Source organism: Malus sylvestris, chromosome 11, assembly GCF_916048215.2.
Source record: "Malus sylvestris chromosome 11, drMalSylv7.2, whole genome shotgun sequence".
Taxonomy (NCBI): Eukaryota; Viridiplantae; Streptophyta; class Magnoliopsida; order Rosales; family Rosaceae; genus Malus; species Malus sylvestris.
In genome coordinates this window covers 9,017,065-9,041,699 of record NC_062270.1, presented here as the reverse complement: position 1 = coordinate 9,041,699, position 24,635 = coordinate 9,017,065, and the positions used below count along the sequence as shown (strand labels likewise).

Sequence of the window (24,635 nt, the reverse complement as noted above, 5' to 3'; positions counted from 1 at the left end):
TACACGTTCTTATTTATTTTGGATTTTTACAACGAATAAAATAAAATAAAAATCAAGAGAAAAAAATAAATAATATAATACAAATTAAAGAAGGAAAATAATGGGAATAAAAAACATTTCCCTATCAACAATTGAAAGCTCCTTTAAGTTGACCCTTGATCTGGTAATTGATAAGACACTAAAACTATTAGGGAGTATGAATGGTCGTGTTCCTATCTTCACTTTTTCCTGATGTGATCAGTTTGATGGGTGTTTGGGTTTGGAAATGGTTGATAAAATTGCAGTAGGATGAATAAGGAAAATGACCGTTTTTCTCTTTATACACGTTCTTATTTATTTTGGGTATTTAAATCGAATGAATAAAATAAAAATCAAGAGATAAAAATAAATAATATAATACAAATTAAAGAAGGAAAATAATGGGAATAAAAAACATTTCCCTATCAACAATTAAAAATTTAAAAGCTCCTTTAAGTTGACCTTTGATCTGTTAATTGATAAGCCACTAAAACTATTAGGGAGTATGTATGGTCATGTTCCTATCTTTAACTTTTTCCTGATGTGATCAGAATTGGATTCACAAAATATTTTACCATTTAATTCATTAATTCGAATCACACAATTGATTAATTCAACTCATTTAATTGATTAATTCAACCCATATAACTGACTAATTAGAAGCATGAATTCTTTCCTTGCATAATTTTATACGTTATAACTATTTTTTTTTTTATGCAAGTGGCTCTCTACCACAGTGGTGGAGAGGTGTGTTGCCCTTGCATCACAACACGGGTTCGAACCCCTTCAACTCCCTAATCTAATATCTAATCTAACAAATCTATCATTTAACAAAAAAATAATAATAACTAATTTTTTTTTTTTTTTTACAATATTAGAAGACTTCGAACCTTGAACTTAATTAGGCTAAGCTAGTGGCTAAAATTATAACTACGTTTTGGACTATCTTACAATCAAGTTTCGTAGGCAATCTCAAGATTTGTTTAAGAGAGTAATTATTTAAATTGGTAGCAGGTGTAAAACAACAGAGACACCATCTAGTCGTACCAATTGTAAAAGCATTTTGGTGACAACCAAAACACTAGAAGGATCGATCTGTCTATATTTAGGCATCCTCTTGCTAGCTATCAACAACTATAGTGATATCAAGTGTGTGATCCACAAACATGTTGAGATAGAAATGACAAAGGGCGTATTGGGGATGTATTTATTCACTCGGAAAATCCACCACTTGGCTAAAACTCTTGCATTGAATCTATTTCTATCACCGCTTGAGATAAAGTTCTGACTTAGGCATCGAAAACGAAGAGTGATCGGCCGGCAACCACAGCCAGAACTTAAAAAGGGGGCGTATGCTACTTTTGCAAGTGATGGAAGGGAGATAAAAAGACTACTTGGGCCAAATCAAAGTGGAAAGAAAACATGCACCGGCGAACGGCATCAGAACCCCTACATCCTTGGGCTTTAATGGGCTTTGGTCCATCTCACTTCTTGATCCATTTTTTTGTGGTCAATACTTTGCATATGGGTGTATCTTAAATTTAATAGTTTCTTTAGGTTGTTTTATACTCCACAATTTGTTGAACAGCCTGATACAAAATTTTAATGGCGAATGACTTATAAGCAGTTTTTTAAATATCGATATGTGTAAAAATATTAAAAATACAAATTTGGGAAAATCTTGATGGATAGAATATCGATATTGATATCAGTTGATTTTGATGAAAATTAAAAAATTTAGGGAATGTCAAACACTGATTTGGACGAAATATAAAAGTTTCTTCAATATTTAAACGATATGTCAAAAATATCGACAAAATATGTCCATTTTAGCTTAAACTTAAGAGTTTATCTGATATGAGGTGAAGTTTAGACTTCACCCTCTTTTTCATATATTTTTAGATATTTCCATAGAAATATCGACAATATTGAAGAAATTTCAAAGGCGAATGTCTTAAGATAATTCCTTAATTAAAAAGTAAATGTGAGGCGTTTTTAGTATGTGACTAAGTGAAGAGTGTTCAATAAATTTTAATGAAAACTAATGAAAATGGTTCCTAATAAACCCAACTTGTGTTGGGCGCGTAACCCCCCCTCCCCTCCCCTCCCCTCCCCAACTTCAAACTGAAACACTCCACTTTTTCCTATCTTTTTGCCCCATCGTCAGCTACATTTATGGTTTTTTTTTTTTTTTGCTTAGCGTAAGAAAAATACTTTGAATTGAATTACATTCTCTTGTTTTATTTTTGTGGTGTTATTTTTCAATAGTAGTCATGATGACGAGAAACTTTTCAATGTGCCCAGAACACGAGGTTGTACATTTTATAAAAGTTGTGAGATTCTTGTGTTAAAAAATTAATAACATAAAAAATAAATTTTTCCACCACTTATATAATAACACGTGGTATACCATTTGTATTACAGAAACAAGAAAAAATTTCTCCAAGATGACACCCAAGCTCAAGAAATTGGATGGAGAGCTACATTTATTATTGTAGGTTTTTGAAAAAAGTGAGGAAATTTTAATATGGTAATTGAAAACAACTTTTTAAATATAATTACTGAGAACATAATATTCTCAAGGTTTTGATCTAAAGAGTCACTTCTTGGTTCATCGTTTTCGGCACAATGGGTGCTTTTACAAGACCAAAAAGTGTTTTAGTTTCAAACCTTATGAAACTGAACCAATAATTAAACACTATTTATAAAACTTCACCAATAAGTAGACACTATTCATGAAACTAGACCAATAAATAGACACTATTTATGAAACAAGATCAATAAGTAGACACTATTCATGAAACTACACTAATAAGTAGACACTATTTATGAAACAAGATCAATAAGTAGACATTATTTATGAAACGAAAACAAGAATTAAGCATTATTTCCAAAACTAAACTAATAGGTGGAAACTATTTATGAAACTGTACTATACACTATTTATGGGACTGGAGTAAGAACTAGATAATATTTATGAAACATGACCAATAACTAGGCACTATTTATGAAAGTGGACCAATAACTACATACTATTTATGAAACCAAACCAAAAAAGAGATACTATTAATGAAACTTTACCATTTACTATACATTATTTATGAAACTTGACCCAATAAATAGGCATTATTTATGAAACATGATCAAGAACTAGACATTGCTTATGAAAGTGGACATAAAATTAGGCACTATTTATGAAATTGGACAAATAAATAGTATAGTACTGTTTAGTTTCATAAATAGTTTTAATTTAATAAATAGTGTTCAGTTTCATAAACAGTGTACAGGTCATGCGCATGCGTCGGATTTTTTTATTTTTTATTTTAAAAATTGTGTCATTTTCATTAAAAATTAAGTTTTTTCATCATTTTTATTAAAATTAAAGGGTTTTTCATTAAATTTTGATTATTTTTCATTAAATAAAGTTATAGCATGATTTTTTTTGTTAAAATAAATTTAGCCCAAACCTTTTTCATTAAAGTTCCCCAAATTTTAAGATGCCAATAATTTTCTTAAGTTGTTTTTTTTCTCAATTTAGGTAGCTAGATTTTAACTATGACCTCTTCTAGCATTATGAAAAGAATTTCCGCTAAGTTAACAAATTTGTAGTTAGTAGTATTGGAGATGTTTTAAGAGCATCTTCAATGGTGCCTTAAACATTGTCCCTACCACCGTCCGTTCTTAAGTTTAAAAACTTGGTGGCTTCCAATTGGGCCGAGGTCTAGTCCTTATAGTAGAGAGACTGATCAGTGCCCTAAAAAATTTCCACAATTAAGGACTACGTAGGGACTAAAAGGAGTGGGACCAAGATTACTTTTTGAGTGGGAATGGTCCCCACAATGTGGAGTTACATAATCCACAGCTTATATACACGCAAACAACTCACAATCTCCAGACAACTACTAATGCAGCATGAGGCGCGAGTCCTGCAATTATTATTTTTTTGTTTTAAGCCAACAATACATATAACTACACTATTTAGATCAACGATTGTTATGTTAACAACGGTTTTCTTGATCTTTTAGTCCCCAAGTTTAAGGATCATACTATAAAGACCCTCCCTTGGAGTTAATATTCTTACAGCAGCCAGATATTCCTTTGAAGCCCTTAAAAGAGTTCTCAAGAGTCAAGAGTGGCAGTGGAGACCCTAAAATAGAGTTTCCCATCTGAGATACTTTAATAACTGATTAGGAGTTATTTTTTAGAAATTATCAATATTTTATTTTCACGATTGTTTTAATAAGGGTCTCATTCATGAATTTGGATCCTCTCCTGAGCCCAAGGAGAGGATCCTCCTGACAAAAAACTGTGGGTTGTTGGATTTTTATCTAACGGCTACAAACATGAGATTTCTTTAAAGTTATAATAATTATAGTCGTTGGATGAAAATCCAACTGCCCACACTTCTTAGTCAGGAGGATCCTCTCCTTGGGCTCCGCATATGATCCAAATCCCTCATTCATTATCTTTTGCATAAGCCCAATGACAACTCTATATAAAATGTGTAGTACAGATAATCTTTTTCTTTCCTCAAATGCAGTACAGAGAATATTTGTTGATCGTACTTGGTTTACAATATACATGATGTTTATTTCCGTAAAAAGAAAAAAAAAATTCTATGCAAAATAATACCAGTAACTGTAAGAAATAAAAAAATAAAGTAATGTAATTTATATAACCAGATGTGCATCCTAAGCCTATGCAAAGGTTTTCCCTTATCTCTAACCAGTAAACACTCCATATTTCACAGTGTGCAGAAATCTTTTTAGTGTCATATTTACACCGTTATGTTAGTATTAATCATCTGTATGTTATAATATTAGTAAGAAAGAATTGATATCTCATTTATTGTAAACTTTAAACTCTCATATCTTCAATTTTTTTCTATTTATACAAACGATATATTTACAATAAGAAGTGGAGGAATAAATTAGTTTTTAATTTGATATCCGCAAGATTTCAACCTAGATCTCACTTAGAAGAAAAATACCACTAAATTGTAGTTTTAAGTGGCGTATTCCAAAATTTTAATGAATTAAGTTTTACCATGATAGTACAAGTTCTAAAATCATTTTTTTGTTATCAGTACAAGTTCTGCAATAATGCTTGATGATGTATCTAATTTTCAGCCACGGTGGATCCTTACCACTTCATCTTGGACTGCAGTATAAATACCAGTGAAGGCCCTCACCAGAGAATCCATCTTTGGTGGAGTGAAATTCAGCTACCAGCATTAGATTAATCTTATCTTATCACTCGCAAAATTTTCCCAAAAAAATGTCTGGTTGCGATAATCCGAACTGTAGCTGTGGCTCCAACTGCTCCTGTGGCAAAGGCTGCAAGTAATTTACTGTTCTATATTCGTACCTATTATTATAAATACATCAATTTTGTGGCCTTAAATTCCTTCTTTTATACATTGAATGAATTTCTTTAATGTTTTTCTTAATATATTTTTTCTGTTATGTGTATATATTTAGCTGTGCGTACCCTGATTTGGGTTACTTAGAGAACGCTTCTACTGAGACCTTGATTGCTGGGGTTGCACCAGTGAAGATGTAAGTTTTCGTGACTTCTTCAAAAATCTGTTTTTGCATGATATATATGAATAATTGGTTAATTAGTTTGAAAATGGAATATTATTGCAGGTTCTATGAGAGGTCTGAGATGAACTATGGAGCAGAGAATGGCTGCAAATATGGATCAAACTGCAGCTACAGTTCATGCGGCTGGCAAAAATGATCAAAAGCCGCCATGCATGGGGGTCTCTATAAATAATAAAAAGACTGTAAAAGCTGAAGTGTCCAGTTGGGGTTAAAAGTTTATTGTAAAATAATAAGATTGCCATTTGATCTGCAAATCCATGATCTTCTAGCTAGAGAGAGCCAGCTAGCTAGGGTTTCTAATTTGCTCTGTGGCTCGTGAGTTGTGGCTGCCTTTGTATGCTACAATCTTTCTTAAATATATGTGTTTGTTGTTGTGCTTTCTTTTGGATTGGAATTCGATGCATGTTGAGTTTGCAATTAGAGATGAATTTGTACTGAAAATGAAAAATTAAGAACTGCTGTTAGTTGACTAAATCTATCCATTAATTTATTAGGAAATTTAATTTATTTAACAAATATATAATTTGGATATCAGACGAACAACTGCTTATATATATAGGCACAACTATGCAGCACTCAGGATCAAACCTTTTGTTTTGAACAAGACAATCAAACGGCCTAAAACCAAATCGGATATTTGTATCATTTGTTTTACAAGTGTAGTAGTCTTATTGGCTGAAACTAGATAAGGATATATCGGATTTAAAGTTTGATGGAGCTTTGAACATCGAGTAATGCTATTCATACCATGTTTTTATATTATATTTCTATATCACCTTAGATGACATCTGATGTGGACAGCCACATCATTTGAAAAATTTGCAAAGTCCAAGGAAATGAAGGAGAAAGACTCCTTGTATATCAAAATCATCATTTAATTAACTAGTTTTTCTTAATTATTAGTTTATTAAATAATGAACTAAATTTAAAAATTTGATTAATTCAAATGATGTGGCTGTCCACATCAAATGCCACCTAAGGTGGTATAAAAATGTGGTACAAAAACATGGTATGAATAGCATTACTCCTAAACATCTTGATATTTGGATGGAGAATACTGACATTCTTTTTTTAGGAGATGAGCTCATTCCTTTACTTACAAACAACATATCTTCAACTTATCGTAGTTGGAACCGTTCAATTTATTAATCTTCATTCCAAGATTTCCCATACAAAAGATCATTTGTACCCGCAGTGATCGTTTGGTCTCTAAATGTATGGAATGAAACAAGAGTTGAGATACCAAGTAGCATATTCATGATGCACCGTTGATTTTTTTTGTATATTTAAATGACTAACAATCACCTGTTCAAATGATTTTTTTTTTGTAGGAATGATCTTCAAATGAAGATTAAGAGAATGAAGAATCTTAATTATGAATTTTATGATAAAGATATATTATTGCTAGTGGGGGAATAAGTTCGTCCCCTTAAAGGGGCAATGCAAGCACCATTGCTAGAAAATGAAAAAAATTATATAGAGTAATTATACATAATTTTGAAGTTTGATTACATGTTGAATCTTAGAATGATTTTAAGTGATAGAAAATGAAAATTATGCAAAGTAATATGGATTTTTTGGTCCTAACGAAGTTGAAAATATGCAAATGAATAAAGAATATGGAATTACTTGTGGGCAAGGTTCTAAAAAATGCTAGTTGCTAACCGGGCGGCAGGATGGGGTCTAGCGCCTAGGCAGCAGATTTAAGTAAATTTATTATATATCGTATAAGGGCTCGTTTGGATGTGCTTTTAAAATGACTATAAGTTCTTTTAGAGAAAACGTTTTTGGGTTCCAAAAACACTTAAAGTGCTTTCTGCAAGAAGCACCAGTTATGTGCTTCTTCCAGGAAGCACTTTAAGTGCTTTTGCAGGATTTCCGTGTATTTTTACTAAGGTTTGGTTCCAAAAACATTTTCTCCAAAAGTGTTTTCAGTCATTTTAAAAGCACATCCAAACGAACGAGCTCTAAATAAGAGTATATTTATACTTAAAAATACATAATTATATTGGTATACATAAATTGGAAAATAAAATGACATATAGAATATAAAGTATTAGAACATATTGAAAATAAGGAGAACAAGCATATAATGAGGGTACATCCAAGTATTCAACAAGTCTCTTACATTTTACTTAAAAAAATAAAATGCAAAATGAAAGTTATCTATTTTCTGTCTAAGTGAGAGTCGCAATCTAAGCGGATGACTAGGCGGTCTCGTCGGACGCCTAAGTAGATCTAGACGTCATTTCTTAATTTTCAAACAATTAGGGATTAATTAGGATCGTGGCTAACCAGCCTACCTAGGCGTAAATATTTAGAACAGTGCTTGTGGGGTTTTCTTAATTTTTTAGGGCCATAATTTAGATGAGTTGAGCATATTTTAATAAGTTGTTTTTTTTTTTGAACAAACGATATTATCTACACTAAGGCGAGAGAGGTGGGCTTAGCCTCACAATGGGCTAGCAATAATGTGGTTCAAATTCGCTTTTGGCAAAAATCGAATCTAAGACCTCTTACTTGTAAAGAGGAATACCAATCAACCGTAGTACTAAGTGTCGGGTGCTTTTTTTTAACATCCCTTTTGTTGAACAGAAATTTATAAATCCATTTGGGCTTGGGACCCAGGCCCAATTTCAAGATTTGGGCTAAGTAAATGGGTTGGAAATTTTAGCATTTACCAGGCACTTGATGCATTCACTTTCTGAATGGAAGTATGCAAACTCTGTACCTTGTGATACATCGCACTCTCGTTCAGGCAAATCGTCGAACAGGTTACGTCCCAGATTTTTCTGCCCAGAAAATTTCATCGGGCTTCAAATTTTTTCTCTGCACCCAAACACCAAATGATTTTCCCGAGAAAATCGTCGAGTCCAAACAAGCAGAACCCAGGTCCTGCTTATCTTACAGGATTGAGAAGCTGCCGAGTGGAGAACCAGTTGGGTCTGCCTTCCAGAGCTGGATGGGTGATGGCTTCCCCATTCATAGAGGTGACGTCTTCCACGCCATTAACCGCCTCAGGAAGCTCAAGAAGAATAAACGCGCTCTTGAGGTCTCTCTCTCTCTCTCTCTCTCTCTCTCTCTCTCTCTCTCTCTCTCCTGCATTCATTTTTCTAATGGGTAGATTTATTCGGTTGCGTATTGTAAAAATTAGTAGTCTTTTAGTTACTGGGAAAATTGATGAAAAGAAGTGAACTTTTTTAGTAAAATTTTGAGCTTTTTGTTTTATATTTTAATGGTTCCTCATCTGCGGGGAGAGAGATTCAAACTTGAGTGCAAAAAGGAGGATATCCGCTCTCGCCAATGTATAAGGACCGCCAATCTCACTACCCTTTAAATTTTGAACCAATTTGGTAGAGTGGGGGGATGGATTTTAAAGCTGAAGCTATTGCTTTCGACAGGTAATGGAATGGGTGATCAGAGAAAGGCCCTACAGGCCAAAGGAACTAGACTACTCTTATTTGCTGGAATTTACAACCAAGTTTCATGGGATATCTCAAGGTAAAGAACTCTTTACCCGCGTTCCATCGGAGTTTCAAAACGATCTCCTTTACAACAATCTTGTGATTGCCTGCTTGGATAAGGGTGCAATAAGGCTTCCGCTCGAGTTGATGAAGAAAATGAGGGAATTGGGCCATCCCATCTCGCACTTGGTTTTCAATCGGCTCATTGTTCTTCATTCCTCTTCAAGGCGTAAAAAGTTGATAGCAAAAATCCTCGCTCAAATGAGGGCCGATAAAGTTCCCCCACATGCCTCGACATTCAACATTCTCATGAAAATAGAAGCGAACGAGTACAGTATTGAGGGATTGATGAAGGTATACTCTGATATGAAGCGAGCAAATGTTGAGCCAAATGAAATATCTTACTGCATCATAGCGACTGCCCATGCAGTGGCAAGGTTGTATACGGCCGCTGAAGCGTATGTTGAAGCCTTGGAGAAGTCAGTTACGGGTAACAACTGGTCAATGTTAGATGTTCTAATTATGTTGTATGGGTATTTGGGGAAGGAGAAGCAATTGGAGAAAACTTGGGGCTTAGTGAAGGAACTGCCCCATGTTAGGTCTAAAAGTTATGTGCTGGTAGTTGAAGCATTTGGTAGAATCGGACAACTCAACCGAGCTGAAGAACTTTGGTTAGAGATGAAGTCGGTAAAAGGGATGAAAACCACTGAGCAGTTCAATTCCATGATATCTGTCTATTCCAAACATGGCCTTATCGATAAAGCATCCAAGGTTTTCCGGGAGATAAAGATGGTTGGGTGCCAACCAAATGCCATAACTTTCCGGCATCTTGCTCTGGGTTGCTTAAAAGCAGGATTGGTAGAGGAAGCTGTTAAGACTTTGGAGTTGGGGATGAGTTCGACGATGAGCAACGTGGTGAGGAATTCTACCCCGTGGTTGGAGACCACTCTTTCGATAATCGAGGGTTTTGCCGAGAAGGGTGATGTAGGGAATGCTGAGAAGTTGTTTGATGAACTTGCAAAAGCCAAGTATGCAAGGCATACTTTTGTGTACAACACTTTGATTAAGGCTTATGTAAAAGCCAAAGTTTATGATTCAAACCTTTTGAAGAGGATGATTCTTGGCGGCGCAAGGCCGGATGCCGAAACCTATAGTCTGATGAAACTTGCCGAGCAGTTTCGAACCTGATTCCGCGATGTAACATAGTTGTAACTTGTAAGGTGTTTTGATGCATTTATATTGATTCTTACACAAAAATTTTACCAATTTGTAAATGGAAGATAATACGATGGACGGGGCACCGGTTGTTTTTTTTCTTCGGCGAATGCAACAAATTTACAGCAATCATTTCATCAGTAAGCATCTAACATACTGACGGACGATGCTTTACTGCAGTACTGGAAAGCAATCATGCTTATACATCATGGTACATGTTCGATCCCTATCGAATCCCTTCCCTCCTAACAACTATCTATTTAACCTTTAGTAGGTTAAATAGATGAAGAACCCTTGAACATTCTTTATACAATGTTCTATGAATTCACGAGGAAGATGTATGACAGTGTCTCAAAATTAATTATCACTTTAGGTGCCAGATTGGGACGAAAAAAAACTTGATGTATGTAATGTTGAAAATCAAGAAACTTCAAAGTAGTAAACTGAAATTAACCCATAAATAAGTTATGCATAACAAACAAGAACATTAAAAACCATAACAGTGATACGATATTAATTAACAACCTAACCGTGAATTATTCCATCAAGTTCCACACTAGTACCAAAGTACATGCGTCCATGCACCCACTAAGTGAAAAGTGATCAGCTCATCACTAGCTTAATTAATTAGCTAATTAACAGTTTTGTGTGCAAAAGCATCTGCAGCGTAAACCCAAGCACCAGCAACCGAGGAAGCCCTTAGTTTGGCAAACAACTGCACAGTTACTCTTACTCACGCAAGTTCCATTGAAGCGGTTACTCTGAGACTCGCATGTCCTACTTGTCAACAATGAAGGTTTACAGAAAGCAATTGTAGAGTGAGAAAGTTAACAACTAGAGAGAGAGACTGAATATTGTTTTTCATTAGATGATCTTTATAATTACACTACACAGTGGTATATATAGCTTATAGCAGAGTCAACACTTCTAACTAACTCTATACAACACCCAATTACAACATGACACATGTCAACACATTTATCAACCTATCATCCCCCCTCAATCCCATGATTGGAGCAGCCAAGCATGAGATTACAACAACAACAACAACAAAGCCTTTTCCCACTAAGTGGGGTCGGCTATATGAATCCTAGAACGCCATTGCGCTCGGTTTTGTGTCATGTCCTCCGTTAGATCCCAGTACTCTAAGTCTTTTCTTAGAGTCTCTTCCAAAGTTGAACTGTGAAGAACATAAGCCTTTAGTCAGGATGTCTGCATATTGATCAGCAGAAGCCATAAACTGCAACACAATAGAGCCTTGTTGAACCTTTTCATGAACAAAGTGACAATCAATTTCTATATGCTTAGCCTTAGAATGCAGGACACGATTAGTTGCAAGTGCCATCGCTGAAATGCTATCACAGTACATCAAAGGTGTATCAAGACATGTAACATGTAAATCCTTGAGTACTTGTTGAATCCACACAACCTCAGCTGTGGTAGTAGCCATCACCCTATACTCAGCCTCAGTGGAAGACCTACTAACCGTATGCTGCTTTTTAGAACTCCAGGAAACATGATTAGAACCCAGAAAAATAACAAAACCAGTAGTTGACCTCCTGTCATTGGGATCACCAGCCCAATCTGCATCTGTGTAGGCTTTTAAAGACATAGGACTAGATCGAAAACACAAACCTAAGTGCATGGATCCTTTAAGATACCGCAAAATCCTTTTTACTGCTACAAAATGTTGTTCAAGAGGAGAATGCATAAATTGACAAACCTAATTAACAGAGAATGCTATATCAGGTCGTGTGAATGTTAAATACTGCAAAGCACCAACAAGACTTCGATAGTAACTTGGATCTGAAAAAGGAGGGCTGCCATGAGTCAATAACTTTTGATTGGGATGACATGGAGTAAGACAAGGTTTACAATTAACCATGTTAGCTTTTTGTAAGATTTCCTTGATATACTTGGTTTGATGAACCGACAATCATTGAGACTGATACTCAATCTGCAGACCAAGAAAGAAATGCAAAAGACCTAAATCCTTCATATCAAACTCCTTAGCGAGTTGAGTTATCACAAATTGTACCAATTTATCATTACTACCTGTGAGTATGATGTCATCAACATACAATAGAAGGATGACTACCTCACTGCCAACATGTTAAACAAAAAGAGAAGAATCTGTATAAGATGACTTGAATCCCCAAAAAAGCAAGAACTTGGAAAATCTGTCATTCCATGCTCTAGGAGCCTGTTTAAGGCTATACAGAGACCTTTCCAACTTACACACATACTCATGATGTATTAGATCCATGAAACCTTGTGGTTGGGACATGTACACCTCTTCATCAAGAAAGCCATGAAGAAAGGCATTCTTAACATCTAACTGTTTTAGTTTCCAACCATTTGTAGGAGCCAAGGACAACACTAACCTCACAGTTGTAGGTTTGACCATAGGACTAAAAGTTTCATAATAGTCCATCCCAACTTCCTGTGAGAACCCTTTCACAACCAACCTAGTTTTATATCGAGCTATAGAATCATCAGAATTCTTTTTGATTTTATAGATCCACTTGCAGCCTACAAGGTTCTTATTGGGAGGAAGAGGAACAAGTTTCCAGGTTTGTTGTTGAACCAAGGCTTGCATTTCTTCTTTCATGGCAGCCTACCATTCCACACACTTAGAAGTTGTTAAATTGGTTGTAGGTTCTGTCAGAGGAATATCAGCACCAATTGTAGCTGAAAAAACTCCCTTCTTCACAATACCAGATTTCGATCTAGTTTGCTTAGGATGACTGTTAAGTGTGGAAACTGTGACCGATTGCAGTGCATCAACTTGAGAAGATGTAGTGTCAGGATGTAGTTTTGGAGAACCATTAGGTCCAGAATGAGAAGACTATGCAGCTGATCCATGAGTAGGAGATAGTGAAGGAGAGACAAGGTCATCATTGTTGTATGTTGATGTCGAATTGGATTGAGTAATAGCAGGTGTTGAAGTTCTAGAACCCAAGAATTGTGACAATTGAGGTAGAAGGATAGATATGACTAAAGGATGTGTAAAAGTATTAGGATGAACATCAGTACTAGGAGTAGAAGATGGTGCAGAGCTAGAAGATGAAGAAGATGATGATCTGATGCTGGGAAAGCTTTGTTCATCAAATATGACATGTCTAGACACAAGGAGTTTGTGAGTACTGAGAGAAAAACAAATATAACCCTTGTATTGTGAAGCATACCCCAAAAATATACACTATGTAGTTTTGGGATCTAACTTCTTGTTCCTATAAGGTCTCAAGGAAGGAAAACAAGCACAACAAAAAACTCTCAAGTGATCAAGCTTGGGTGGAGACTTAAACAGAAGTTCAAAGGGAGATTTCATGTGAAAAACAGGTGTAAGCATCCTATTAATTAGATATGAAGCCATAGCACAAACATGAAACCTGAAATAAGAAGGCATGCATGCTTTTTGAAGTAAAGTAATAGTAGTTTCCAACAAATGCCTATTTTTTCTCTCAGCCAACCCATTTTGTTCTCGGGTATAGGGACAAGACATTTGATGAACAATACCCTTATCTCTAAGAAAGGCTTTAAAAGCTAAACTCACATGCTCACCCCCACCATCACTCTAAAGTGTTTTAACATTAGCATGAAACTGAGTTTGAACATAAGCAACAAACTAAGCAAAAACAGATAGAACTGCAGATTTATTGATAATAGGGAAAACCCATGTATATCTTGTACATTCATCCACAAAGGACACATAGTACCGAAACCCTTCTAAAGACTCAACTGGAGCAGGACCCCATACATCTGAATGTATTACTTCAAAAGGAAACACATATTTTGAAGCAACACTAAGGAAATGTAATTTGGTTAACTTGCCTTGCAAGCAAGAAATACATGTAATTGAATCTTTATTAGAGGGAACATAAATGGATGAATTCTTAAAGGCTGCAGTGGTAATAACATTGGAAGCATGTCCTAATCTACAATGCCAAAGATCAGAGGACACATTTTGAACCAAAAATGTAGCTGGAGTAGTCATTGGTGATCTGGAAGACTTGAAAACTGGAATTAGGTAGACTACATTGTTACTCAGTCCTTGATACAACACTTTCCCTATGACCTTGTCCTGTATACAAATAGAAAACTCATCAACAATACGGAAACATGTGTTATCTTTACATAATTGATACATGGAGAGTAAATCTTAAGACAGTTGAGGAACATGAAGCACATAATTAAGTTGAAAAGTATGTGATTTAGTGGGAAACACAATGTTGCCAATATGAGCAATACTTAAACCTTCACCATCAGCACCCGTGACTGTCTCAGTTGATGGATAAGGAACTGCAGCTTGAAGATTAGCAATATCTGAAGTTATATGGTTGGTTTCACATGAATCAACCAGCCAAAAATCCTGGTGAGATGCACCAAGTTGGCCCTGGTTTGCATAGCTACAGGCTGAAAAGCTTGATATGAAACATGTTGCTGAACTTGAGGTCTAAAGGAATAACAGCCAGGTGGAGCGCTAACAGAAAAAAACTGAGAAGATGGATGAACAGTCATCTGATGAGAGGAAGAACTAGCCATATGAAACTGTGGAGAAGAACCAACCATATGAAATTGTAGGGAAGCATTCCTGTCAAAACAAGTAGCTGCAGTATGTTATTTCCTATGACATATTTGACACCCATTCTGGAAGCAATTGAGAGCTGAATGACCTTTCTTATCACAAATTTGACAAATTTGAGAAAGATTATAGGCTGAACCAGAATGAAGTGGAGCAGGGAAAAAATCTGAGAATTATTTGCACCATACATAGACTGTGAGGAAGACTGACAACTCGAGGAAAAACGTTTTCCTTTGCATTTGGACTTGAAATTATTAGTACCTCTGAAGTTGTTAAAGGAACCAGAAGCATATTATGAGGGAAAAGCACAAGGGGAATAACTAGGCATAGGCATCTGAACAAACATTGGTTGTGGATAGCCAGGCATGGACATAGGTAAAAAACCAGACATAGACATTTGGGAATGATTCAAAGAAGTCCCATATTGTATTCTAACATGACCCGAAAACTGGCCTGGATCATATGTAGCGCGAGCACCTTGAGCATACATAGCAGACATTAAATGGATTTTCTTGTGAAGTTCAGCCAGTGTAGATTCTTCAGCCTTTAATTGAGGCCTGAGTTCTTTCAAAGACACCAGATTTTCCCTGCCATGAATGACAGCTTTGGTAGTGTTGTATTCAGATGGTAAACCCCGTAAAGCCACAATAACAATGTCTTCATTAGAAATAATAACTCCAACAGCAGCCAATTGATCTCTGGAATCCTTGATCCGCTGAAGGTATTGATCAATGGACTCATGCCCTTTTTTAATATTCTGCAAATCAATTTTCATCTGCACAATGCTAGTACGAGTAACTCTAGCAAACCGTTCATGGAGATTATCCCACATTTCCTTAGCACTTTGAGAACCAATGATGTAGGACAATGCAGAAGTAGATAAAGTGGCAGCAATAAGAGTCATAAGAGCTTTATCATGGATCTTCCATATTTTGTATGCATCAGAGATGACCTCAGTAGTGTCCACAGCACCATCCACACATTTATCAGTCTCAAACTTTTTAGGATAGGAAATTGATCCATCAATAAAACCAATAATACCATTCCAAAAGAAGATCCATTTGAAAATTCCAGTAACATAGTTAGAATCATCTAATTTCACTGTCACAATGTTACCCACCCTCGGAATCAATGAAGAAATTGGTGATTGAGTAAGAGCCAACTGATTCGGGTTCACCATTGTGTACAATCAAGATTACTTCACTACAAATAAATCTTCGAAATTGAACAACACACACTGCAACAAATAGCAGTAAAACCCTCAAATCTTGGAGCAAGAACAATATCGCAGACAAGGCACAAGAAATCGAACAAAGTACGATTACCAAATCGATTCAGAAAGTGAAGAATCCCAAAGAACAAATGTAAGATAGAAGAAGAAACACCTTGCAAGCGACCACAACGAGCGCAGAAGCAGACACGCAACTGTGCAAAAAAAAAAACCCCAAATCTTAGGGTTTGAGCACTGGCTTCGATCGAACACCACCGACTGCAATCACAAAAGCGACCGACTTCAATCGACAAACGACTGATAAAGCAGCATGGAATGACAAGGAAAGCAAGAAGACAAGCGAAAGCAACCAGGTCGTCAATCGATGGTGGTGGCCATCATCGGCGATGATCCCATGTCAACAATGAAGGTTTACAGAAAGTAATTGTAGAGTGAGAAAGTTAGAGTAAATTGTAGCTATGGTATCTTAACTTTAACTCAATTGGAGCAATGGTCCCTCAACTAAAAATCCATTACCTTTGGTCCCTCAACTTATCAAAACGTGCAGCTATGGTCCCTCAACTAAAAATCCATTACCATTGGTCTCTGAACTTTAATTCAAGTGGAGAAATAGTCCTTTAACTTTAATCTAATTGTAGCAATGGTCCTTACAATATAACTCGTTTTGACAAATTTTTTGACATAGTTGACGAAAATAACCATAATTATACACTTTGATGAGTTGAGAGACCCTAATTATAAAAATGGTCATTCCAACATAGCTTATTTTGACAAAATTTTGACAAAATTGATGAAAAGGACTATAGCTACACATTTTGATAAGTTGAGGGACCAATGGTAATGGATTTTTAGTTGAGGGACCATTGCTCCAATTTGATTAAAGTTGAGGGACCATTTGTACAATTTACTCAGAAAGTTAACAAACTAGAGAGAGAGACTGAATATTCTTTTTCATTAAATGATCTTTATAATTACAATACACAGTGGTATATATAGCTTATAACAGAACCAACACTTCTAACTAATTCTATACAACACCCAATTACAACATGACACATGTCAACACATTTATCAACCTATCACTACCCTCAACAACTGTCGTCTTAATAAACAATTATTCCACACAAAATATGGTTACTATGCATGCTTATAATCTTAATAATATATATATTAACCATGAAGTTAGTTAACAAGATCGAGCAAGAAGAAATACTACCGGTGGCCACCAAAAGCAACAGGAAGAAGCATATAGTTGGGAGAAAACGCGCGGAATTTTTTTTATGTATATGTAACAATATTTTGTTGGGAACTTTAACGAAAAGCTTCCAGTACTGTTCACTTTAACGAAAAACCACATTTTAACACTAAAAAGTCAATCTTGGTACTATTCACTTTACCTTTTATTTTGTCCTTATCGTTAAAACTCAAAGTTTTCAAGTTTTTTTCATTAGTTTTCTTTATTTTGTTTGGACCCAATTTGGCTCCGTCCTTGACAATACCACACATACTATGCAGAAAAGTGACAGAAAAATATGAAAGTGTTTTAACAAAAAAACTGTGGAAGAGTCTTTTAAAATGTTATCAAGAAAATATTAATCTTTAAGGGCTATTTCTTCTAAAATAAATAAAAATAAATAATTAAGTGCTTGCTTAAAAGTTGGTTAAGCACTTTCAAACCTTTTCCTAATTTTTTTCTTGTGCATCAACCTCACCTTGTGTTACGTTTATGTTTAAAAGGCAAAAGAACTTAATACAAAAAAAAGTGTAGACAAAAAAGTACATATGAAATCGACAATGTAACTTAAATAATCTTTGTGACACAAATTAAAGTAGTGTGTTGAATCCAAGTACACTAAGTGAAATTTTTCAACAAAATGCTTTGTCAAAACGGAAAAAAATAATATTGTTATTAGCATTTCAAGATAATTATTGTGCACTCTTTCTTAATTGAAAGTCAATAAACAAAAGAAGAGTCTGTGGTGACTATCTGGAATGTTAATAATAATCCTAAAGAAAAACATATAGGATAATAAGCGACTAAAAGTACGTCAGGCGCGATGAAAACACTACACTAGACATATGAATAATGATCCATGCAGGGTCATTCAATTTATTAGCAAAAGCAACCATGTGGATACATGGCCATATCAATCCATCACATTACACAAGCACAGTCTCTACACAGATTATATTTCTTTTTAATTAATTATTAGCACTTTTTGGTGCACACGCAAGCACGGGTGAAGACACTACAATGGCCTCTGGTGAATTGCTCCTTTCTGCAGGTGTGTTTACAGTTGTTAGACGAAATGCACAAGCCTTTGAACAGAGTGCTTGGAACCTCACAGATCTTCCCCTCAACTGCCTTGCTTGACTCAGTCCTTGCCTCAACACCCATTGGCCCCATCTCTAAAGATCAATTTTTTTTGTTGAATAAGATGCTTTATTAGAAACATCATAAAAAATTAATTATTAAATAAAAGAGGTATAATTACCAGTAGTGGTCAAAAGCAAGACAATAACGAAGGTGGCTGAAACAAGACGCATTGAACGCTCCATTTGAATATGTGTGTATGTATGTAAGTGCGTGCTTGATCTGTGTGTTTCTATGTGTATGCTTGTGTATAATAAGAGAGATCTCAAACGCTGATGCAAAGAACAATAACAATGCAAGGCTTATTATATAGTAATCTAGTGCATATTAAAGAGGAACGGTCTCCGTAAAGTGAGGTAGCTCCATACCCAAAATAAAAAGTTGAAATTTCCAAACTTACGAGGCACCATAAACCAAATCCCTATTTTTGTTGACTAAGTTCTCTGTCATACATTTTTCTATGCACATTAGAGTTTCTTTTTCAAGCACATTTTACTTTTGCTTTTAAAAGAATATTTGGATTTTAAGCACTTTGACTTATTATTCACATTTTTATATGTAAATGATGCGGCATATACCATGGTTCTTATAACAATATAATTGTTTTTTTACACTAGTTTTAGTCTGTCTGTACCAAACTAATCTAAATTATATAGATGTGGATTTGCATATTTGAATACCAATTTTGTAAATAGAAGATAATATGTGGATTTGCATAGGTTGTTTTTTCTTCCACGAATGCAACAAATTCAAAGCAATCTTTGCATCAATAAGCATCTAACATATTCGCACTTTCTCGCAGTTGCGGAAAACATTTATGCATTTGCACAATGAAGCATGTTTGATCTCTACCGATTATTTTCTTCCGAAAAAACTATCTATTTAACTCATTAACGTTATCGTTCATAAAAAAAAAAAAACATCGAACATATTGCTCAAGAATGATAAAATCAGAAGATTAATAATTCATTGTATCAACCTTCAGTAGTTTAGATAAACCTTGAACATTCTTTATATAATACTCTACGAATTAATGAGGAAGATGACACAAGAAACGTACTACATAGTTCTCCAGGATCGACAGAGAGATCGGGTATATTACATCCACCAGAACTTTATCCTTGTTCTCTTTGCTGGCTGCAGATACTAGGGCCCCTGTCAATGCACCCCCGAGCATGACATTCTTCTGCAGGATATCAAAAGAAAAAGGGTGAGCAGATGCAGAAGTTCCAATCGAAGTCCGAAAATTAAATAAAAAGGAACTTGAAATGGCTTGCTTGAATGTAATTTTAGAAGCTACCCGCGCATACTGAAAACGAACAATTACACAAATCATGGCAACGGGAGGATCTAGGGAACATAGAGGTTAAGAGTTTTAAATTAGCAAGTAGACAATCTGAAACAATTTCCCAAATCTAGAAGTTTCATGTGCAAACTAGGACGAATGAGCATGAAAATTACAGCCAACGGGTACTGTACAACTAGCTATCTAGAATTCGAACAGACATATACCCAGTCTCTGCGTCCACGGACCCTCTCGATACCATACTCTGCTCCCACGTACACTCCAGCTACAGTTCCTGTCAATGCAATAGAAGAAATTGTTGATGCAGTTCTCAATTCGCAAAAGTGAGGAAACTGAAGCAATTTTCCGGGAGGACAAGCATAATCTCATCCATACGGACCATACATACAACTAACTCACAATGAAATACGACTCAACTTACCCCAATATGTACCTTCCTTACACATCTTCTTCAACTGTAAAAAACAGTACTCTCAATTAGCAGGATTCGGAAATTGTGTTACATCCCAACTTTCTTCTATGAATAAACAACCGATCGCCTCTTCAACCAATTACCACAGTAGAAATAAGACCTCCGAAAAGCAATAGATCCCACTAAGCAAAATCAATTGAGCAACAACTGAAGATGCTGAATTAACTGAACGTAGCTACTAATATGTTTTTTGGGTAACAAAGGCCAAGCACAAATCAATCGGTTTTCAATCGAGTTGATGAAGAAAATGAGGGAATTGGGCCATCCCATCTCGCACTTGGTATTCAATCGGCTCATTGTTCTTCAATACTCTTCCAGGCGTAAAAAGTTGATAGCGAAAATCCTTGCTCAAATGAGGGCCGATAAAGTTCCCCCACATGCCTCGACATTCAACATTCTCATGAAAATAGAAGCGAACGAGTACAATATTGAGGGATTGATGAAGGCATACTCTGATAAGAAGCGAGCAAATGTTGAGCCAAATGAAATATCTTACTGCATCATAGCTACTGCCCATGCAGTGGCAAGGTTGTATACGGCCGATGAAGAGTATGTTGAAGCCTTCGAGAAGTCAGTTACGGCCACGGGTAATAACTGGTGAATGTTAGATGTTCTAATTATGTTGTATGGGTATTTGGGGAAGGAGAAGCAATTGGAGCAAACTTGGGGCTTAGTGAAGGAACTCCCCCATGTTAGGTCTAAAAGTTATGTGCTGGTAGTTGAAGCGTTTGGTAGAATCGGACAACTCAACCGAGCTGAAGAACTTTGGTTAGAGATGAAGTCGGTATAAGGGATGAAAACCACTGAGCAGTTCAATTCCATGATATCTGTCTATTCCAAACATGGCCTTATCGATAAAGCATCCAAGGTTTTCCGGGAGATAACGACGGTTGGGTGCCAACCAAATGCCATAACTTTCCGGCATCTTGCTCTGGGTTGCTTAAAAGCAGGATTGGTAGAGGAAGCTGTTAAGACTTTGGAGTTGGGGATGAGTTCGACGATGAGCAACGTGGTGAGGAATTCTACCCCGTGGTTGGAGACCACTCTTTTGATAGTCGAGGGTTTCGCCGAGAAGGGTGATGTAGGGAACGCTGAGAAGTTGTTTGATGAACTTGCAAAAGCCAAGTATGCAAGGCATACTTTTGTGTACAACACTTTGATTAAGGCTTATGTAAAAGCCAAAGTTTATGATTCAAACCTTTTGAAGAGGATGATTCTCGGCGGCGCAAGGCCGGATGCGGAAACCTATAATCTGATGAAACTTGCCGAGCAGTTTCGAACCTGATTCCGCGATGTAACATAGTTGTAACTTGTAAGGTGTTTTGATGCATTTATATTGATTCTTACACAAAATTTTTACCAATTTTGTAAATGGAAGATAATACAATGGACATTGCATCGGTTGTTTTTTCTTCGGCGAATGCAACAAATTTACAGCAATCATTCCATCAATAAGCATCTTACATACTGGCGGATGATGCTTTACTTCAGTACCGGAAAACAATCATGCTTACACACCATGATGCAGGTTCGATCCCTGCCGAATCCCTTCCCCCCTAACAACTATTTAACTCACTAATGTTATCCATTTTCATGTTAGTTTCCTTTTGCTTTATCTTATTTCTTTCAACAAAAGCAAAATCCTATATGATTAGGTGCTGTGTGTAATAGCCAAGTTATTAATCCAGCCATTACTATTAATCTCCAATAGTGACAATTAATTTTAACCTAAACGAGCTCCCTCTAAGGATCCTCTCAACAAAACTTCCTGGGATTGTATTCAAAATATAATGAATGCAATTCTTCCAGTGAAAAAAGTAATGGCAACTTGTTTATTGTATCAAAAATCAAATATCATACGTTTGGTTCCGCAGTGGCTGTACATTTTTCTTCATGATTTTGGCCAAAAGGTTGTTTGCTAAAAACCTATCACGGTACAAAAAAAATGGAAAAAAAAAAAAAAACCCAACTGCCTGCTTTTAGTTTGATGGACCACCAAGACTCTTATCTACCTTTGCAATTGCATCTTTGTTGCGAATCTCTGATTTTTATGTAGGCCAACAATGACCAATCTCCATTGGGACAAACAAACATTTTGCATTCTTTTGAAGGAAAAAAAAAAGTAATGTACGAGTGAAGACCTTTCATAAAAAAAACTGAGTTAGGGCATCCGCCCCTTGGGCCCAAGGTGCCTCTGTCCTTGGCAATACCACACGTACCATGCAGAAAAGTGACTGAAAAATATGAAAGTGTTTTAAGAAAAAAAATGTGGAAGAGTCTTTTAAAATGTTATCAAGAAAATATTAATCTTTAAGGACTGTTTCTTCTAAAATAAAATAAAATAAAAATAAATAATTAAGTCTTTGCTTAAAAGTTGGTTAAGCAATTTCGAACCTTTTCCTAATTTTTTTTATTTCGCATCAACCTCACCTTGTGTTACGTTTATTACTACTGGTTTAAAAGGCAAAAGAACTTAATACAACAGAAAGTGTGGACAAAATAGTACATATGAAATCCACAATGTGACTTAAATAATCTTTGTGACACAAATTAAAGTAATGTGTTGAATCCAAGTACACTAAGTGAATTTTTTCAACAAAATGCTTTGTCAAAACGGAAAAAAAAAATATTGTTATTAGCATTTCACGATAATTATCGTGCACTCTTTCTTAATTGAAAGACAATAAACAAAAGAAGAGTCTGTGGTGACTATTTGAAATATTAATAATAATCCTAAAGAAAAACATATAGGATAATAGACGACTAAAAGTACGTCAGGCGCAATGAAAACACTACACTATACATATGAATAATGATCCATGCAGGGTCATTCAATTTATTAGCAAAAGCAACCATGTGGATACAAGGCCATATCAATCCATCACATTACACAAGCACGGTCTCTACACAGATTACATTTCTTTTTAACTTATTAATTAGCACTTTTTGGTGCACACGCAAGCACGGGTGAAGACGCTACAATGGCCTCTGGTGAATTGCTCCTTTCTGCAGGTGTGTTTACAGTTGTTAGACGAAAAGCACAACCCTTTGAACAGGGTGCTGGGAACCTCACATATCTTCCCTTCAACTGCCTTGCTTGACTCAGTCCTTGCCTCAACACCCATTGGCCCCATCCCAAAAGATCTTTTTTTTTTTTTGAATCAGATGCTTTATTAGAAACATCATAAAAATTTAATTATTAAACAAAAGAGGTAGAATTACCGGTAGAGGCCAAAAGCAAGACAAGAATGAAGGTGGCTGAAATAAGACGCATTGAATGCTCCATTTGAATATGTGTGTATGTAAGTGTGTGCTTGATCTGTGTGTTTCTATGTGTGTGCTTGTGTATAATAAGAAAGATCTTAGACGCTAATGCAAAGAACAATAACTATGCAAGACTTATTATATAGTGATCTAGTGCAGATTAAAGAGGAACGGTCTTTGTAAAGCGAGGTAGCTCCATACCCAAAATACAAAGTTGAAATTTCCAACTTACGAGGCACCATAAACCAAATCCCCATTTTTGTTGACTAAGTTTAATACGATGGATGGGGCATCGGTTATATATATATATATTATATAAGTTCTTGTAAATTCATACTAATACATAATGGACAAAGTCTGAGATCTATATGAATCGGTACATCCTAAAAATTAAAGTCACTAATTAAAAAGTTTAAGAATTTACTAACAATGCACATACATTAATCCAAAAAATATATCATACAACATATTACAATATCTCATGACGCATTTTCAAGTTTTGAAAGCGTTGGATAACAATTTCATTACCAATACCATCAAATATCACTTCCTATAAAAATAACTATGTTATCATTCATCTATTAATTTTCTTACGATTTCTCAATTGATCATTTAAAAATTTCATAGTCAAAAATGCTTTATCACGTGAAATTATTATATGCAATATGTACAATTTTTTCACAAAAAATGAGTTAGGGCATCCGCCCCTTGGGCCCAAGGTGGCTCCGTCCTTCGTTATACAACACATACTATGCAAAAAAGTGGGAGAAAAATATGAAAGTGTTTTAAGAATCAAAATGTGGAAGAGTCTTTTAAAATGTTATCAAGAAAATATTAATCTTTAAGGACTATTTCTTCCAAAATAAATAAAAATAAAAATAAACAATTAAGTTTTTGCTTAAAAGTTGGTTAAGCAATTTCGAACCTTTTCCTAATTTTTTTCCTGTGCATCAACCTCACCTTGCGTTACGTTTATTACTACTGGTTTAAAAGGCAAAAGAACTTAACACAACAGAAGGTGTGGATAAAAAAGTACATCTGAAATCGACAATGTGACTCAAATAATCTTTGTGACACAATTTAAAGTAATGTGTTGAATC

The 24,635-nt window shown here is 35.4% G+C and overlaps 4 protein-coding genes and 1 pseudogene across 4 annotated transcripts in view; 3 read left to right on the top strand and 2 right to left on the bottom strand.

Moving 5' to 3' along the window:
• Positions 1-5,196: 5,196 nt before the first annotated feature.
• LOC126590543 (metallothionein-like protein type 2) lies at positions 5,197-6,005 on the top strand. The gene is made up of 3 exons (XM_050255989.1): positions 5,197-5,360; positions 5,499-5,576; positions 5,667-6,005. Exons 1-3 carry the CDS (start codon positions 5,296-5,298, stop codon positions 5,758-5,760), a joined length of 237 nt encoding a protein of 78 aa, XP_050111946.1. The 5' UTR covers positions 5,197-5,295; the 3' UTR covers positions 5,761-6,005.
• Positions 6,006-8,309: 2,304 nt separating this feature from the next.
• LOC126590537 (pentatricopeptide repeat-containing protein At1g07590, mitochondrial) lies at positions 8,310-10,399 on the top strand. The gene is made up of 2 exons (XM_050255981.1): positions 8,310-8,676; positions 9,026-10,399. The coding sequence occupies exons 1-2, from the start codon at positions 8,341-8,343 to the stop codon at positions 10,274-10,276; spliced, it is 1,587 nt and encodes a 528-aa protein (XP_050111938.1). The 5' UTR covers positions 8,310-8,340; the 3' UTR covers positions 10,277-10,399.
• Positions 10,400-18,199: 7,800 nt separating this feature from the next.
• Positions 18,200-18,781, bottom strand: LOC126590541 (defensin NsD7-like). Its single transcript, XM_050255987.1, has 2 exons — positions 18,615-18,781; positions 18,200-18,528 (listed from the first exon to the last, which is right to left on the bottom strand). The coding sequence occupies exons 1-2, from the start codon at positions 18,676-18,678 to the stop codon at positions 18,329-18,331; spliced, it is 264 nt and encodes an 87-aa protein (XP_050111944.1). The 5' UTR covers positions 18,679-18,781; the 3' UTR covers positions 18,200-18,328.
• A 654-nt stretch (positions 18,782-19,435) lies between these two features.
• The window catches only part of LOC126590540 (outer envelope pore protein 16, chloroplastic-like), a 30,146-nt gene continuing 24,946 nt past the window's right edge, over positions 19,436-24,635 (bottom strand). The window contains exon 8 of the transcript XR_007612090.1: positions 19,436-19,472. The gene's annotated coding sequence lies outside the window, so the exon portion shown is untranslated. The remainder of the gene's footprint in view (positions 19,473-24,635) is intronic.
• On the top strand, positions 20,319-21,624 carry LOC126590195 (pentatricopeptide repeat-containing protein At1g07590, mitochondrial-like; annotated as a pseudogene).